A 17,856-nucleotide genomic window follows, 5' to 3' on the forward strand; every position below is an offset into this window, starting at 1 on the left:
TATCTTAAGATAAATGATTTTTTTAAAACTCTGGACTCAACCAACTCAAGTTTATTCTTTATTCAATGATTAATAAAGTTATATTATAATAATAGAACGTGAAAATGCAATATAAATTTACTTTGACCACAAGATCAGGAACTGATCATAACTGATGTGTTTGGCATTCTTACTTTCACAAAGGTTCAGAAAGTGATGGCCACAGACACATCTTAATTTACAAATGGGAATTAGAAAACTAAAGCCAGAATGCCTCTGGAAAAATCTCAGCTTGGTTCACTGATAACTGCTCTGCTATCCAGAAAAAGTTGCTGGTTGGTGTATCTATCTGCCCCAACAGACTAGCTGGATATTTACTTGGTACATAAGGGATAGTCCTTATAGGCTTGGCAAATGGGCATTTATTAGCAATTTTCAATCATTACTTTTCAGACAACTAACATGACTTCACTTGATACCTACCTTCTTTGACAAATACTTCTGTTTTGGGAAAATGTTGGTGACTCTCGGTTTGTGGTCTAGTGTCTCTCTGTTATCAGGTGCTTTCACTTTATATATCCTCACAAGCCAGTGTTCTGATGTAAAGGCCTCCTCCAAATGCTTGAATTTAATGTCCTTGTTTCCGATCTCAGCATTACGTGTTCGGTCAAAACCTGGGGGTGTACGAAAATCCAGCTGCAAAAGTGACCGTACTGGATGTTAACCACATTGGAAAACATTCGGTATTAGAAGGTAGTAAATGTTATTATCAGAGTAAAACTCTCTCACTTTAAACTAGGAAAACAGAATCAGAGTAATATATCATAACAGTCCCATATGCTGCTAACTAGATAGGAAAAAAATCAGGAAGAAAGAGGCTAAATACATCGGAATTAGAATTTCACAGAATCCTTGAGTGAATGAGAAGCCCGAAGGCATAAAAACACTAAAACAGCAAAATAAAACCCTTCAAAGCCCTTTTTACAGGTATATGGAGAGAAAACACAGAAGCGATTTTCTGCCTCAGTCAGGGTCTTGCACTATTTATCCTCCCAGCCTGCAAGTCCTTCATTTAGCTCTTTTGCACGGCCAGCTCCCCTTCCTATCCTTTGGTCTCAGCCCAAATACCATCCTTTCAAGGAAGAATTTTTTTTAAAGAAAAAAATTAAAAGATATACTTTAATATATAAAATTAGGTCAGTCATTAAAGTATAAACTTATTTACTTTATTTTTTAAACTTATTTGTTATTTTACCAAGTATTATTGATTTACAAAACCCCAAAACATTTTCTTGAGATGGGCAGTAGAAAAGTCTACTCCACTATTTCCTTGTCTTTCACTCTACACTGTTCATTGCAAAAAGTTTTTCTTTATTTTTAAAATTACCTGTGCCCTCCAATACAATATTAATTGCATTACAACTTTATCTTATTCAGTGTGGCTTTACTTCCCCTAGTGTTATTTGTTAAATAAACGCACAAGAAAGCATACTACAATCCTGAATGTGGGAACAATAAATAAAGGTTAAAAAGGCAAACCAGGGGGGAGAGAAGAGCTTAAGAAATTCTCAGTTTATGTTGACACACAGAACATAAGTGAATTAAAGTTTAAACAAAAACTAAACCTACTCTAATGAGGGAATTACTTGTTCATGTTTATACAACAGAAAGTTATACTTCATCTTAATCATTATTCTTCCTCAGTAAGAAAAAGGCATCAAAGTGAACACATGCTAGAAGCAAGGCCTAAAACTGTTGATAAACTTGAAGGACAGAAAGGAAACTCTTTGCTGCTACCATTAGTGAACAAAGACACTTTGACCCATTTTCTGAGTCAGCTAATTATTACGGCTTTAAATGCTTCTTTCTTAACATGAGTTTAGAAAGTAGGCAGTAGACTTCAGGAATCAAAAACACAAAACCCTAAATTTAGCAGTAAAATTACTGTCTATTTTTTTAAAGCCACCTCCAGGGTAATTCCAAATCAATAGAGGTAAACATTATGTTGATCCCTGGTATCTGTATAAAATTAAACAAGCAATTTTCCCTTGTCTCCTAGTATCAACCAGAATACATTGTGGAATAAGGCAGTTTTCAATGAAATCTTGGAGTGAAGGTTTAATTTTGTATTATAGTCATGCAATCTAGGAACCATATATTGCCTTAGAAATAAAGTCTTCAGTCCAACCCGTATTGTATACAGACAAGGAGAAAGGGAAAAAAAGAAAGTCCAGGGAGGATGTGACTTGTTCAAGGTTTGTACGACCTGACGGAGTCAGATCTAAAACCCAGGCACTATGACAGGAAGCCCAATGTCTGTTCTTTTTGCCGCAATACCTCTTTACACGTTCATTCATTTTGTGGGCCCTTGAACCTTTGTACCACATCTTTCTAATTTTCTAGGAACCTCTAACCCACATAGTCCTAGCTATCTGTGGAAATGAGAACAGGGATAGAATGAATATCTGAAGTGTCCATATAATTCAACTCTTTAATTTCAGGCTTTCCCCCATGAAGCACCAAAGTAATCTACTTAAGATCATACTGTTTCCTCAGCTGGAAGACCTATTCTCTGGAAAAAGAGTATCTTCAAAAAGCATGATGCCAAAAGGTGAAATGGCTAGCAAAGGTTGGATTTGAGCCTAGTGTCAGTTAATATTTTGGAAATAAATCTTTGATCTAACATATTTTCCTGGTTTTTCACATATAAGTTTCAGAAATCTAAATTTAATGGGGTAGGGGGAGAATTCAGGTGGAAATTTTGGATAGGCTCATTTTTCTTTTTCTTTCTTTTCATCCTCACCCAAGGACATGTTCATTGATTTTACAGAGAGAGAGGGACAGAGAGAAAGAAACACTAATGTGTGAAACATCAACTGGTTGCCTCCCATGTGTGCCCAGACCAGGGACCTAACCTGCAACCCAGCACGTGTCCTGACAGGAAATGGAACCTGTAGGCTGGTGGCGTGTAGGACGATGTTCCAACCACCTGAGCCACCCAGCCAGGGCAAGCACATTTTTCCTTCCAACGCAACCAAAACATCATTATCTTGTTTTCTAGAGGCAAACAAGACTACTTTTTTTTAATGCTCACCTGAGGGTAAGTTCATTGATTTCAGAGAGAGAGGAAGGGGGAGGGAGTGAGTGTGAGAAACATCAATGTGAGAGAGACACATCAATTGACTGCCTTTGGTACATGCTCTCACCGGGGATTGAATCTGCAACTTTTTTGGTGTAAGGGACAACGCTGCAATGAACTGAGCCACCTAGCCAGGGTAAGACTACTTTTAAAATATCCCTTAAAAAAAAAAAGATGATAGAAAAACTGATGTAACTGACCTGCATTTCCCCAAATCTGTAATATGACATTTTATACATAAGGCAATTCAATAAAGTGGGAGATCCTGCTTTGTCTACACGAAATTCTCCTTGTGGGGTAAAATAGTCACTTTCCTATAAGAAAAATCAGAAGTTTATGTTAGTGTCAATTTAATTTAACACATTCAAATTTATAGGTTCCCCCTTCCTGATAAGAACTAGCTTTTAAGATATATTCACAAAGCCATATTTAGTTACAACTCAAAAAAATACTGTATCAGACAATTATTTTATAAACTTAATGTGATCCCTAAAAAAAAAAACCCACACAAAACTATCTTGAGTGTTCATTTCATCTTTTTTTTTTCACTGCTGAGAGACAGACAGAAACATCAACTGGTTGCCCCCAAACACTCCCTGACCTGAGACCACACCCGCAACCTAGCTATGTGCACCGGTCAGAGATCTGACAGGCAACCCTTTGGTTTATAGGATGATGGCCCAACCAACTAAACCATACTGGCCAGGTTTATCATGATGGCCTTTAAAAGCTGAGTCTAGAGATCATTTATAAAAAATGAGTAAGAACACACAGAAAAAGAACACTATTGTTTTCTGGAGTGAGGAAATTAATCCTACCAGATTATAACCATGATGTAAAACCTCAATACATAATGGTACCAATACCATGGCTTTAATACCAAGTAGGTTCGCTTAATCCAACTGACTCCATTACTCCTTTTCAGAGTTTTCTTAAACTGTTCTTTATTTTCCCATATGAACTCTAAAACCAGTTCTTTAGTGGGGGAACAGAGTGTTTAGAAAAATCCCATAGTAATTTTTATTGAGATTTCATGAAATTTATAAATTGACCTGTATAAAGTCCAATTTGGCATTATAAACAGAAATTCCTAGTCTAGGAATTTATCCTACACAGATACTTGTACATGGACAAAGTAATGAGTGTAAAAGTTCCTTACTGTACCACTGTTTCAGACTAAAAACTGGAAACAACATAAATATCCATCAATAGGGACAGGTCAAATAATGGTGCACACACACAATTGTGCCAATGTAAAAAAAAAAAAAGAAGGCGGCTCTGTATATTCCAATATAAAAAACCCTCCAATATATATTGTGAACTGAAAAAACCAAGAACAGTATAAGAATCATAAGAAAATAAGTGATCATCATGAACTCTGTTTCTGGGTTTGTTTTTTTTTGGTGGGGGGAGGGGGTGGGTGGTAAACTCATACTGTACATCCCTTTATAGTACACTTTTGAACCACGTGACAGTATTCCCTATTCACAAAGTTAAAAAACATTGTATTTAAAAAGTTCAGAAATTTAGAATTTCTATATAAATGTTCAAAGGATATATGGATCTATCACATATCAGTTTTAACACTGTGAAAGGAAATCCAAGTGAAAATCACACACTATTTTACCATGTATAATGTGCTCCCGTGCATAATGTGTACCCACGTTTTTGTGCACATTACCCACGGGGTTACTATACCCATCGTATGTGATCATTATACCCACGAATAATGCACATCCTTATTTTTCCCTCAAAAATTTGGGCAAAAAAGTGCACATTATATACAGCAAAATACAATACTGTAAAATTAAGACTCCCTAAGAGCTCATGACTGAGTGGGAGCGATATGAAAGAATCTACCTACAAAATGGGCTGAATATGGTAAGCAGAGATATGGATGTACCAGAGAAGGGCTTCTAGAGAGGTGATAAGTCTGTGATAGGGAAGCTATCCCGAGAAAGGGACAAGTATAGACACCACATGTTAGATGAGTCAAGGAAAGAAACCACAGGGCAAATTTCACAGATAGCTTGCATAGATAGTTGACACAGTGGGGAAAAAGTTGATAGAGGGACAAGAGGCCAGAAAAGGAAAGTGAAGTATTATGGAGTTAGCATTGTGAGTGAAGGAGTTTGGATTTTACACCATTACTTTATTTCAGAGATTATTACATACCAGCCACTAGACTGAGGTTTCACCTATATATTATTACTAAGTCTCAAAACAGCCCTACAAATGAATCATTCCTGGCATCCCAATAAGTGATAATCGAGACTGCCTTAATCACCATTATAACACCAGAACCTAGAACAAGACCTTGGACTCAAAGCATGTAACGCTGACTAGCAAAAAATAACTTACCCATAGCACCAAATTCACAGTGGCTGGGTTTAAGTTTTAACTGATGTCTGTCTAGTTTCAAGGCCTTTTCCTTAATCAATTTAAGGCTTTTAAATTGTAAAATGACATGATCAATGAATGTAATGTTAGGATGGGAGAGGGAATAAGACTAAGGCAAACATAGCAATTTTAAGGTTACTATTCTATTTCTGGCTTATTATCATGAGGGTTAGTAACAGAGAGGGAGCAATGGAAAGAAAGGACAGAACTGAGAGGCTATGAAGGAGTCAAAGCAAGAGTCTTGACAAGGGACTGCTTGAGGAGAGAACAGAAATATCAGGTATGAATTTCAAAAGTTTTAAAACTGAGAAAATGCTTATAGTATCTTATTTAATATTAAAGTCAGAGTGAGAGTCTAATTTGGGGGATAAAATAATGAAAACAAACAGTACACAATTAGCAAGGTAAGAGAATCACAGGACACTGTGAGCTGTCTCTCACACACCTGAACTAACAGTTTCTTACCCGAATGTCTTTCGGATGTTCCCCTTCAGCTATCCTAACCATCCAGAGAAACTTGTTGATGTCATCACCAGAATAACCGATAACCCCTCCAAAAATAACCAAAACATAATCTACATCCAGACTCCTCATGATTTTATAGGCTGCTGTTTCATTTGAAGACATAGCTTTTCCCACCTGCAGAAAAAAAATGAGAATGTGTGGACTTAGTCCAACAATATGCTAAAAAAAGAAATAAATGTATATATTTATCTAAGATAGCATGTACCTCGAAAATGTGATTTACATGGAATTCTTTTTTATAGAAATTATATTATGAATTTAATAAATTTACTGAGATTAAGATGCCATCTCAATCGCTATAACCATATAGCAGAAATGTCAAAATCAGAATATATATTCTAGTATTTTGCTAGTAATTGTTTCATGACATTAACATTTTAATATAAAAGCAGTCAAGCTTAAAAGGAATAGAATTCTCATGACCTCGAGGCCAGGTATGACCAGCAATCTAGCTAGCACTAATATGTTATTCTCCTCAGTCTATCAGACATTTGATGATTAGCTACAACACTAATATAAATCAAACTCATTTGGTTAAAACCTAGTATCTATTTCAAATCTTTAAAAAAAAAAACAAAACCAGAGAGGTGATTATCTTAATTTACATAATTAGTTACTTAATCATAATTTAAATATAGTACATATTTTACATATTTACAAATATTTGAATTCATAAAATGGAGAATACAAGTCAAATTTAGTGCTTTAAAAGTTTCAGATTTTCTTCAATTCTCCAATGAGCTAGTATCATGACATAGCATGAGATCTGCTAGAAAGCAGCCTACAATTCTGACTGATACTTAAATGAATAAATACCATTCTTAAAAACAAATATGCATAACCCAAGCACACTTTATGGAATGAATGTACAAAGAGAAATTTTGATAATTTAATGAAGCAAAAAGTACTTGCACCTACATTTATCCTTTTTAATCACAAGGAAAGCCTGACTGCTAAATAGTACAGATTTATAAGTTTGATCTTTTGTTTATCGAATTCTTACCAGTGCTATGTGGCTGTTATTCCAGGTGTTATTATCCACCAAAGTAGTTCTATTAGCCATTCCAGCTATCTGATAGCCATAATCCCACCAAGACATCACTCGGGCATGTTCATCTGTATTTTGCCTTAGCCAAAAGTAAGCTTCTCTAAAATCATCTAAGATATTCCTGGTGCTGAAAAGAATCACAATATTCTTTTAAATGAGATCTTATAAATGTGAAGAGGGTAACTTAAAATCTTGATTTGGTAAACCACTGAATTAATTCCATATTTTAAGGATGGTCTTTAAAATTGCAAGTCTACAAGCACCCAAATGAAGCAGAAGCTGGGGTGGCAATATATACAATTAGCTCTTCTTCAATGTTAGCTGCACCGTAATTACCCAGAGGGCTTACTAAACCACAGACTGCTGAGCCCCACCCCTAGGCTTCTGATTCCACAGTCCTACACGGGGTCAAAAATTTGTATTTCTAACAAGTTTCTTGATAATGATGCTGCTGTACAGCAGGTTGTTGAATAACATTCCTTGTGAGTTATAATGTTGATGAGATGTGATAGAAACTGAACGTTTGCTCAATTAGCCTATGGTAAAATTAGTTTCGTTATATGTTGTTTTGCTTAAAATCATAGAAGCTATTCATAATGTGTTGAGAACTCTATGTCCAAGGACCACATTTTGAGAAAAACTAATATCTATGTTATGAATGCAAAGACATTCTGGACAAGGGCATGAAATACAATGACTGCTACCCACATCTACCAAAGGGGGCAGCAGAGAAAAAGGCCACAAGAAAAACATGGTGGATTCTAATGGCAGAGTCTCACACTCTATTTTTGAATTATTAGCTATTGAGACAGAAAAAAAAAAAGAACAGGTATAATATCCTTTTGTAACCAAGTTATTTTCTTACCCATCATGATTGTAAGAGGCGAGGACCACACTTGGACTGGAGTAGGCATTGCTTGTGACCCAGGTACAGTGGACTGCAAACATCATCAATAGCATCAGCATCAACATGGTGACAATGCTTTTTATATTAGGACCTAATCCCTCTTCAGTTTTTTCCTGTTCAGTTACATGTTTCCTCACTTTACCTGCCTGAAGATACAAAAAATGATTAGACAAATTCATCATTTACTGTACGTCATTGAGACAGTCAAGTGGAAAAGTTGGGAAAATGTTAATCTATTAATTTAATTATTTGAGAAGAAAATTGTGTGAACATCAAGTATCCTTGTGTGAGTAAAACAATGTTTTCTAAAAATTAACAAGGTAGATTCTTAAGTCAAATGTGAATAAGGAGGTTTCCTGGGACTATACCCAACCTGGGAGCTGGTCACAGACCCAGTAAGAAACTGCTTTCGAACCAAGTAGTCCTTATGTTTTACTTAAACACAAGAAAATAACCAAATGGCCTCACTCTAGCAAACCTTTCTTACAAAATCTGAATTCCTCATCCTGAAAATGACATGTCCAGCTATAATCCAGGCCATGCAGAACTTTAGGACCAAAAACAAAAAAAAACCACACACAAAAAACGCATTATCAGAATCAATCTTCCAAAACCAACAGACTTGTTAAAATTAAGATATTTTTAAAAACAATTTTTAAAAACCACCAAAAATGCAGAAGAGAAAACAGAACTGAATCATAAATTCTAAATTGCAAGGCTAGACTTATCCTGGGAAGTATCAGTACTTATCTGTATTTAAAAATCTAGTTGATATTCAAATAAAATTTACTGTCACCCAAGACAAGTGCTCTAATTCTTACAAGTCTTTTCCACATTTGCTCCAAATACAATCTTGCTGTTATCTGAGAGATTTAAAGTAAGTTACATTATATCGGCCAATTCTAACAAACTGGAGGCTTTTTTCCCTCTCCTTTCCTCCCCTCACTCTTCGAGGCATTTATTCCCTTTATTTTACCATCCAATCAACCAAATATTTTAAAAGTGTACACTGAATATGAACTTCAAGTATTAGCACTTGTGCACACGGTTTCAGAAGGGTTTATAATGCTCAATTTTATATTTTATGTAGTTTAGTAGAGCACTAGGTTTTTGCTCTCAAAAACAGTGGGATTTTAGATAAAACCTAACCAAAATGAAATGAGAATTCCTACTCTGATTATATTCTATTTTCTTATTCTGAGCTAAAAGACCAACCAGAAATGGCAGTTTGTCTAAATCCTGTTTAATTACATTTCTTAATATTGATAGTTCTTACTGTGGTAGAAAAATAAAGTACATAAATTTTTAAAGGCCTTACTTTAGATTCCCCACCTTATCATACAAATTCCCTGGGTTTCTTTTGTCGTCCTCATCACTGCTGTCCTCAACAGGTGGGTTTTCCCGTTTCATGTCATCCCCCAAATAGTGCTCAAACACATTGGAGAAGGCAATGGCAGACAGCATACAGACGACTGGAGTCAACGTCAACATCAGCCGCACCATCACTCCGGCAAAGTAGACAGCACTGATTGCGTACAGAGCAACTGCAAAGACAAACTCTCTTATAACACTTCAGAAAAGAAAACGTTCACAGGGAACTGAACTAAATATTTAGTACCACATTATAAACCAAATCACAAGAGCTAATTGTTTTTGAATTGATAATACTGACCAAATGACTTAATACTGTATTTGGAAATTATAGCTAATGTTGACTAAATAAATACTATCAACAATTTAGAGAAATGTATCATGATTTAAATTTAAGTATAGTTATTATAGGGAGCTACATTCATTATTTGTCAACAGGATCACATTAGAAAGTCCATAGTAGACGGATGAAAACATATTTGAATTTATTATCAGATAAAGTAAATTTATAGAATCAAATAAAGTTTGTGAAAAGTTAGTACCAGTATCTGGCATAAAGCTTGCTTTGAAGTAAAAATAGAACAAGTATTTACTAGCCAAAGGAGGAACTTTTAAAGTTACTGATAAGAGACTTAAGAAATTGTGAAAGGATATTCCAAAAGCCAACCCTTTCCACATAATGTGCTAACCACAGGGAAAGCCTCTGCCATTTTGGGCTGAAGGCTATATAACTTGATAAAGTCAATGAGTCATTTGAGCTTCCATCTCATGTGAAATTAATTAAAATTTAATTTCCTGATTAAAAAATACATTTATTATACCATGTTCTTAACTGTATAGCTCAATAAACTTTTACATATGCAGACACCTATGAAATTACTACCCGCAATGAAATATGGAACCTCAAAAGGATCTCTGATGTCTCTTCCAAGTCAGTTAACTGCCCTCCCTCCATACCTATTAAAAGGGTAATGAGTATTTGGACATTTAAAGCATTAATTTATTTTTCCTATTCTTGAACTTTACTTAAAAAATACTATAAAAATGTTCTCTTTTGTACTTGCCTTTTAAATTTACCCATCCTATTCTTTTATTAATAGCCATGTTTTATTCCATTGTACAAATACATCAAAATTTATTTATCTCTTTTACTGCTAATAACTTTTGGAATGTTTCTGATTAGGGGCTATTATGGATAAAGTTGCTACGTGTCTTATTAAACATGCCCTTTGTTGGATATATGCATTCACTTCTCTTGGGCATAAGATTGCTGAGTCATGAGGTGGGTAATATGTTTAAACTAAATCTTTTTGAATGATGCACTATTAATATTGCCTCCTTCAGAGACACTGGTCTATATCAGCAAGAAGGATGAGTGTCATCTTTTGGTTAGAACTCATACAGGTGCTATTTTTTCCTCCTGACTTCACTCTGGAATAGGAACTTGAGTGTCACTCATTGTACAGGTCCCACACTTGTATAAGTTCAAGTCCTGGTACTACAAATTATTTACTTGTGTGACTCTGTGTATGTTGATTTTTTTTCCGTTTGTTTTTATCATATGCAAAAACAGCCACAGCATATTTTTTGTGATGACTGATCAATGAGGTCTTTGATATCTGCTTATTTTGTCTATTTATATTTGATGTTAGATCCTAAAAACTTGCCTATAAAGTAGTTTGTATTTTTGAGTCTTGTTAGTTGAAAATTTACACAAATCTATCAGTGAAGAAGGTGTTTACTTAAAAGTGATTCTTATTCCATTAAAAAGTATGCTTTGCACTGGAATTTCAATGATGGACACCCCTGTGAACTTCTTCCTACTTAATCAGATAAAACTTAGAAAGTTAAGTCAAGATTATCCTGTCAACAAAATTATAATTTCTGGGGGTGGGGTGGGCTGGGAGGGGAATAAAAGACAGAAAACTGTATTTGAACAATTAAAAATTTTTTAAAAATTCGTAATTTCTAACTCTAAGCCAAAGACCTTTCAGAAAATGTAGGAAATGGAATGAAAAATTTATATATTAGTCCTAAGTAAAAATAGTTAATAAAATATATATAATGCAAATTCACTGGGTTTTTCTTAAGATTTATGCAAAATAAGATTTATCTTGACTAGGCAGAGTCACACAAATAATAAAACTTGAAGTGATAATATCAATAATAAAAATAACTGTTCTAAGTATTAATTAAAAATCTTACCAAATACTCTTTCATCGTTGATATTTTTAATGCAGAACCATAGGCCTGCTGGGAAGGTACACACAAGAATATGCAGATCAAAGAAGAAAGACACCCAAGTCGTAGGTTGATGCTCAGACACTGATGCAATAATTGGAATATGTATTTTTGCATACCTGGTATTTAAAAAAGTTAATATTTAAAATTAAATGAAATCCTTTTTAGATGAAAAAAATTTTGATTGTAGATATGTTTCTTCTGTTCTATCCCTTTTCACTTAGAAATATATTCGAACATAATCCGTTGTATTAGATATAAGTCTGGTCCACGCTGTTAAAATTAAAACCAACCTGCCATCCCTAAAACTTGTAAAAGTGTTAGTTCTTTTAATATAAAAGTCTTTGCTCAAACAGGAATCTGTTCTGCAGTTTAACTTAGCACCTCCTACATTTCATTACCTTTGGGGGACTTATTCCTCACAGAAATACCTTATCCAGCCCCAGCTGGTGTGGCTCAGTGGATTGAGCACTGGCCAGCGAACCAAAGCGTCAATGCCAGTCGGATTCCTGGTCAGGGCACATGCCTGGGTTGCAGGCCAGGCCCCCCAGTAGGCGGCATGCAAGAAGCAACCACACAATGATGTTTCCCTCTCTTTCTCCCTCCCTTCTTCTCTCTCTAAAAATAAATAGATAAAGTCTTAAAAAAACATATACTTTATCCATTAAGATACTACATTGCCACAATACCTATGTAACAAGGCAGTGGCATTGAGGTGGTGAGGGAATGGAAAGGACAAAACAAATTATTCCTAAAATGCTCTGAGATTCCAAAGTAGTCCATTAAAGTTTAGAGAGCAAGAATAAATATGACTGGCAAAAATTTAACCTAGTAATTTACCTAATCAGAATATTGTCTACAACTGGGGATTTCCCTCAAACTGTTCAGTGAGCCACTGGCTGATCTTTTCAATAATGTATCCAAATGTTAGTTTCAGTCATTGGTGCATATTTGCTTATGCCCTTAAATTAAATCTTATGGTATCACATCAAAAATTAGGTCCATTCAATAAATTGTGCTAGGTTATTTATTGGGCCATATAGGGAGTAACAAAGATGACAGAATAGCAGAAAAAGGAAAGAGGTAAATTATCAACAGAACTAGCACATTTAAAAACACACAGATATTCTCTAATATATTTAATATATTGATTAAAATATCAAGAAACTTAGATAATGTAGCATTAGAAAAAATGGTAAATTTTTTCCCTTCATATCTATAGCATAGGGGTTTATTACGTAGCATCTAGCCCCTTAATGATTACAAAGTATTAATGAATGGAAAGTTTGAATACACTGGCAAAAATAAAAATTAATCATTAAAATTACCCAAATGTTATCTGAAATGTTGACAAACAAGACATTTGCCCATGTTAAACAGAAATACCTAACTTGCATTCCAAACAAGTATTAGAGAAAAAAATACAAGGGATTCAACATTTACCATAGTAGTATATGGTAGATACTTAAATGGTATTTTAACGAAGATAAATAACTTATCTGCACTTACCCAGTGTCCCACAATGAGTAAAACCTGCCACTCCATGGTGCAATGTAACCTTAGAAGAAAAAACGTAGAGGAAAAATTAATCTGCCTTTTATTTTTGTTTTATTGGTTTTATGTTCACTGCTATGGATTATTTTAACCTAATATTTTAAAATTTTCAGTTTTATTTGTAGGTGACAACATATTTCACAGGCCAGACAGGTAGGTAAAATATTAGTAATCAAATAAAAACAAATATCCATGGAGATTACATCTCAAGAGAAACACAAGTTGATAGATAAAATTGTAGGAAGTTCCTCAGTTCTACCTTAAACTTCAAGTTGACTAGTAAAATAAAGCCAGATAGTAAGAGAGCATGGGATAATATTAAAAAAGGAGAGGTTGTCTAAATTATCTAATTATCTTGTAAGCCAAGTTCAGATGAATTACGAAGTTGATTTTAAACATTCATGCCTTTTTCTCCTGTCAACTAATTCTTCATAATTTTGTGAACTAGGCTGGTACATTAATTTAACAGGAAGAATACCTTTAGAAAGAATATGACTTGTTCTAGGGACTACTGAAGTCAGGATCAGAAAGTAACTTAGAATCCAGAAGTGGACCGAAACTGATTTAGCAGGCTATTTAAAAGAAAGACAGAATATATACACACAAGAGGGCAAGCATGTAGTACGTTAACACCGGCAGTGTTGAGTTTTATATAGTTGGGGCCTATTCATCTGTCAAGAAGTGCTTGAAAATGGATTGATCTTGAAACAGTAAAATTAAGGTACTGTTTTTTTTTTTAAAAAATCATAATTTGCAGTGCTATGTAGATTTTAGAACCTTTACCTATTATTTTCTTATTTTGTACAGAATATAACCATAGTATTTGACTCTAGAATAAATGGAGCATGAACAAAATTTGTAAAAGGATTACCTTTTTGAATAATCTAGAGATAAAATTCACATCCTACAGGTGATGACACCCACCTACCTGTGTAAGTCAAATAAATGACACTAAGGAACACAGCACCCGCAGCTACTGATACACCCAAAAAGAAAAGGGTCTGGAACTCCTGTTTTGTTAATCGGTCTCTCAGATACTGCAAAAAAGCATAAGCTTGCAGCAATGCAAAGACACCTAAAGAAAAAGAGATTCACATAAGAGATTCTTAGAATACCAAGTACGAACACTAGCCATTTTATCTAAGCAACATTTTCTTTGTCAAACGACAGCCAATTAATACACCCCAAAACTTGCCATATATATATATATATTTATTTATTTTAAATGATGGGACTCCTAAAAAATGGGGAAAAAACCCTGGTTTTCATTTTCAGTAACTGGAGCCTAATAAACACATTTAATTCCTCCCTTTGTCTCAATTTTGGTGACATGTTTTCTAGGGGAAAAATATAGAAATGTCTTTAAAAACAATCCTAAGATTTACTGAAGGAACAAATAACCTGGGTCAGGGGAATCTTACATATAGTTATTGTTTATAGTTGAGTGATGGTATGTGACCTTAATTACACACTTATATAAGATTCTAAATCAGTAGATACAAGGGAGAGGGCTAAGATAAACAAAATTAAAGCAGTTAACAGTGGAAAGTTTATCACCAAAATGTACAAAATGCAATACAAAAACACTAGGTATAAAACTAAAGAAAGACACAAGAACCCAAGTATCTGGAATATTGATTATTTCTTTTTAAAAATTTAGTCATAGGGGTTATTTTTGCAAGTTAATTTTAGAATGATTAAGTATTATCAACAATTTAGATTTTAGGAAAAATAATAATGCATGCATAGAGTCAGGTGATTGTGTATCTTCATAGACATAGCTATCTACAATTGTATACTGAAAACTGAATATGTATTTCTCTCTGAAATTATTAGTTGGTAATTTTATAAACCACATTAAAAATGCATGTGAAAGCATTTCACAGATTTTAAAGTGCTATATAATAGTAAGTTGTGGGTTCTTAACTTTTGGGGTTATTTATTTTAAGATTCTCATTGAGAATCTGATGATAAAAGCTACAAACATCACCTCAGAAAGTTAAATATACTGATATTTATTTATAAAATGTTACAAATAAAATAACTACCCACAGCATTTATATGGGCCACGGATCTCCAGTTGAGAATCTCTGATAAAGTTTTATTCACAGATCCCCCATTACTGCTAATCGTGACCCAGATAAATAATGGCAAAGAACTCTGCTTACATGGAGGAGAATTATATGACCTTCTAATCAATATAAAAGCCATTAATTTCAGTTAGTAGATAGAAGAAATATTTTAGTAAGAGGTAATTAACATAATGAAATGTTCCATCTAAATTTGCTGAAATGGAAACTCAGCATACAGTACTCAGTGTACAAAAACTGTTTAATATTAGTTTATACAAAGCAAATATTACTTAATGTTTGCAAATAACATGAAATGTGCAAAAATGATGTTTTGCCTTTTCAAAATAGCAGTGGCTGGGAAGACAGATACTTTGGGGATCACAATAACAGAAAGTCTCAATAAAACTATGGTATTTTCATTTTACAGTGATGTTTTAGAACCAATATGATGAAAACTGAAAACAAAGAAAAGAATCACTCATTCCCTTGAAGACTGGCTAGCCACACATTCATATATTCTTTAGAAGAAGGAAAGGAAGTATTTTCCCATACCTGCAGCTGCCATGTGTTCACTTGTCCTGATTGGCTGGAATCCCACAAAAGGTATCTGCATGGATAGTATTAAACCCACAATGTAGAAGGTGCTATATGCTAAAAAGACAAAATAGGAAACAAGGATAAATTACCACTACCATTAAGTATTTCAAACATAAACCATATATATAACTCATTTCTTTTTAGCAAAGTTTTACCTGAACTTATTTTAACAGAATCTTGAAGTGACTATTCTATTTTTGATACTATTTGATGGTTAATCATACATAAGAATTCTATCTGCCAATTTAAAAATTATTACTTTAGCTACTTTATTTTGCAAGCTATCATTAAGAACAATTTAGGAGATAACTAGTGCTGCTTCCCCTCCCCCATATGGAATCTAGCTTTTAAAAATTTATCATTAATAATCATTGACACAACCCAAGAAACTATATAATATATAAATAAGTAAATACCATTCTTATTGCCATTAATCCAAAGTATGCATGACCTAACGAACACTTATCATCATTATATATGAATAGTTGCTGCCTCAAAAACTCGAGTGTTTCACACCCTTTTCACGGTCTCCTACTACTGTTTGTACAGTATTTAACAGTAAAAAAAAAAAAATCCATCCATTAGGTTTCTTCTGGCTAAAGAAGAAAAAGTCTTTGTATACAGCTGTAATTAAAATTTATTTTAAAATGAAAAGGAGCCCTGGCTGGTAGCTCAGTGGATTGAGCACGGGCCTGTGAACCAAAGGGTCACCAGTTTGATTCCCAGTCAAGTCACATGTCTGGGTTACGGGCCACGTCTAGTTTAGGGCAAGTGAGAGGTAACTACACACTGATGTTTCTCTCCTTCTCTTTCTCCTTCCCTTCCCCTCAAAAAATAAAAGTGAAACCCATCTACAATAAATTAATGTGAAACTTATTCCATTCATGAAGCTTATTTATGTCATTTTACGAAGCACAGTCAATACTCAGTACTGAGTATTTCCCAATATAGTTCCCAAATATAGTACTCTATTTGGGAAAAAACGAGGGTATATTTAGGAAGAGAACTTATAGAATACATATCTGTATGCTACACATGTATAGTACAGCATACAGCATTACTTCCCTTCACCCAATTACTTGGAAAAGTAAGTTTATCTGCTTTTGGAAGAAATCCACCTACAGAAGGTAAATTATGGGCTAATGGTTTAAATGTTAATTTGCCTCCCAAGCTGTCTGCTAAGAAATGACTATAGTGTTAGGAAAAGGATAAGAAGCTCAAGTAAATTAAATAGAAAAGACCATGTATGTGAATAAAGTTTCCAATGATTTCAAACTAATGGAGAACTGGTTGTCTAAGAGACTGCAGATGTAATCCACTCAATAATGTACTTTTCAGATACACTAATGTTGGAATGGAATTATCTTCAATGAGGTACTTGAGCATAGATGCAATAAAAGTTAAGTAAATAAGAAATTCTATGCCACATGATTTGAACTGTCAGCTTATTTGGTTGATGGGTTTTCTAATATCAATGCTTTCTTCTAAAAATTAGTCTTCTGTAGGAGTCCTAAGAAACAGTTACAGAGGCAGAATCAGAAAAAAAAATAAAAACAAGGTCATCATTTGATCTTGAAAAACTTACTTAACAGAAGTTTCCTCACTACAGAATGAGAAGTTTGAACAAGACTTGTAGATTTCCCCTAAAAATAACCTAAGATTCCATGATCAACTGGCTTTTTAAACCCCCAAAGCTGAGAAATCAAACCCTACACAAATACTGAACTCACAATAGCACAATTAGGTCAAGCCTGAGAAAACCTTATGTCATTTATGTGTTTTAATTATAGTTAAGACCACTTACACCCAAATGCCACAATCATCTCTAAGGCTGGATTGCTCTTCTTTTAGACATAAATGAGCATTGATGATAACTTGCACATGTTGGACAAAAAGTAGACTTTTTAACAATTGAGGTGAAATACACACATAATCATTTTAAAGTGACCGATTCAGGGGCATTTAATACATTTGTGCACTAGCACCTCTCTACAGTCCCCAAACATTTTCATTTCCCCAAAAG

At 34.1% G+C, this 17,856-nt stretch overlaps 1 protein-coding gene across 1 annotated transcript in view; it reads right to left on the minus strand.

The window, feature by feature from the left end:
• The window catches only part of STT3B (STT3 oligosaccharyltransferase complex catalytic subunit B), an 89,604-nt gene that overhangs the window by 4,478 nt on the left and 67,270 nt on the right, over nucleotides 1-17,856 (minus strand). Inside the window, exons 6-15 of the mRNA XM_028518448.2 lie at nucleotides 15,789-15,887; nucleotides 14,093-14,239; nucleotides 13,120-13,168; nucleotides 11,575-11,729; nucleotides 9,331-9,542; nucleotides 7,957-8,144; nucleotides 7,047-7,218; nucleotides 5,984-6,157; nucleotides 3,319-3,432; nucleotides 463-675 (exon numbers count right to left, since the gene is read on the minus strand). Coding sequence (XP_028374249.1) covers nucleotides 463-675; nucleotides 3,319-3,432; nucleotides 5,984-6,157; nucleotides 7,047-7,218; nucleotides 7,957-8,144; nucleotides 9,331-9,542; nucleotides 11,575-11,729; nucleotides 13,120-13,168; nucleotides 14,093-14,239; nucleotides 15,789-15,887 — 1,523 coding nt within the window. The remainder of the gene's footprint in view (nucleotides 1-462; nucleotides 676-3,318; nucleotides 3,433-5,983; nucleotides 6,158-7,046; nucleotides 7,219-7,956; nucleotides 8,145-9,330; nucleotides 9,543-11,574; nucleotides 11,730-13,119; nucleotides 13,169-14,092; nucleotides 14,240-15,788; nucleotides 15,888-17,856) is intronic.

The sequence above is a fragment of the Phyllostomus discolor genome, chromosome 7, assembly GCF_004126475.2.
Source record: "Phyllostomus discolor isolate MPI-MPIP mPhyDis1 chromosome 7, mPhyDis1.pri.v3, whole genome shotgun sequence".
In the NCBI taxonomy this organism is placed as follows: Eukaryota; Metazoa; Chordata; class Mammalia; order Chiroptera; family Phyllostomidae; genus Phyllostomus; species Phyllostomus discolor.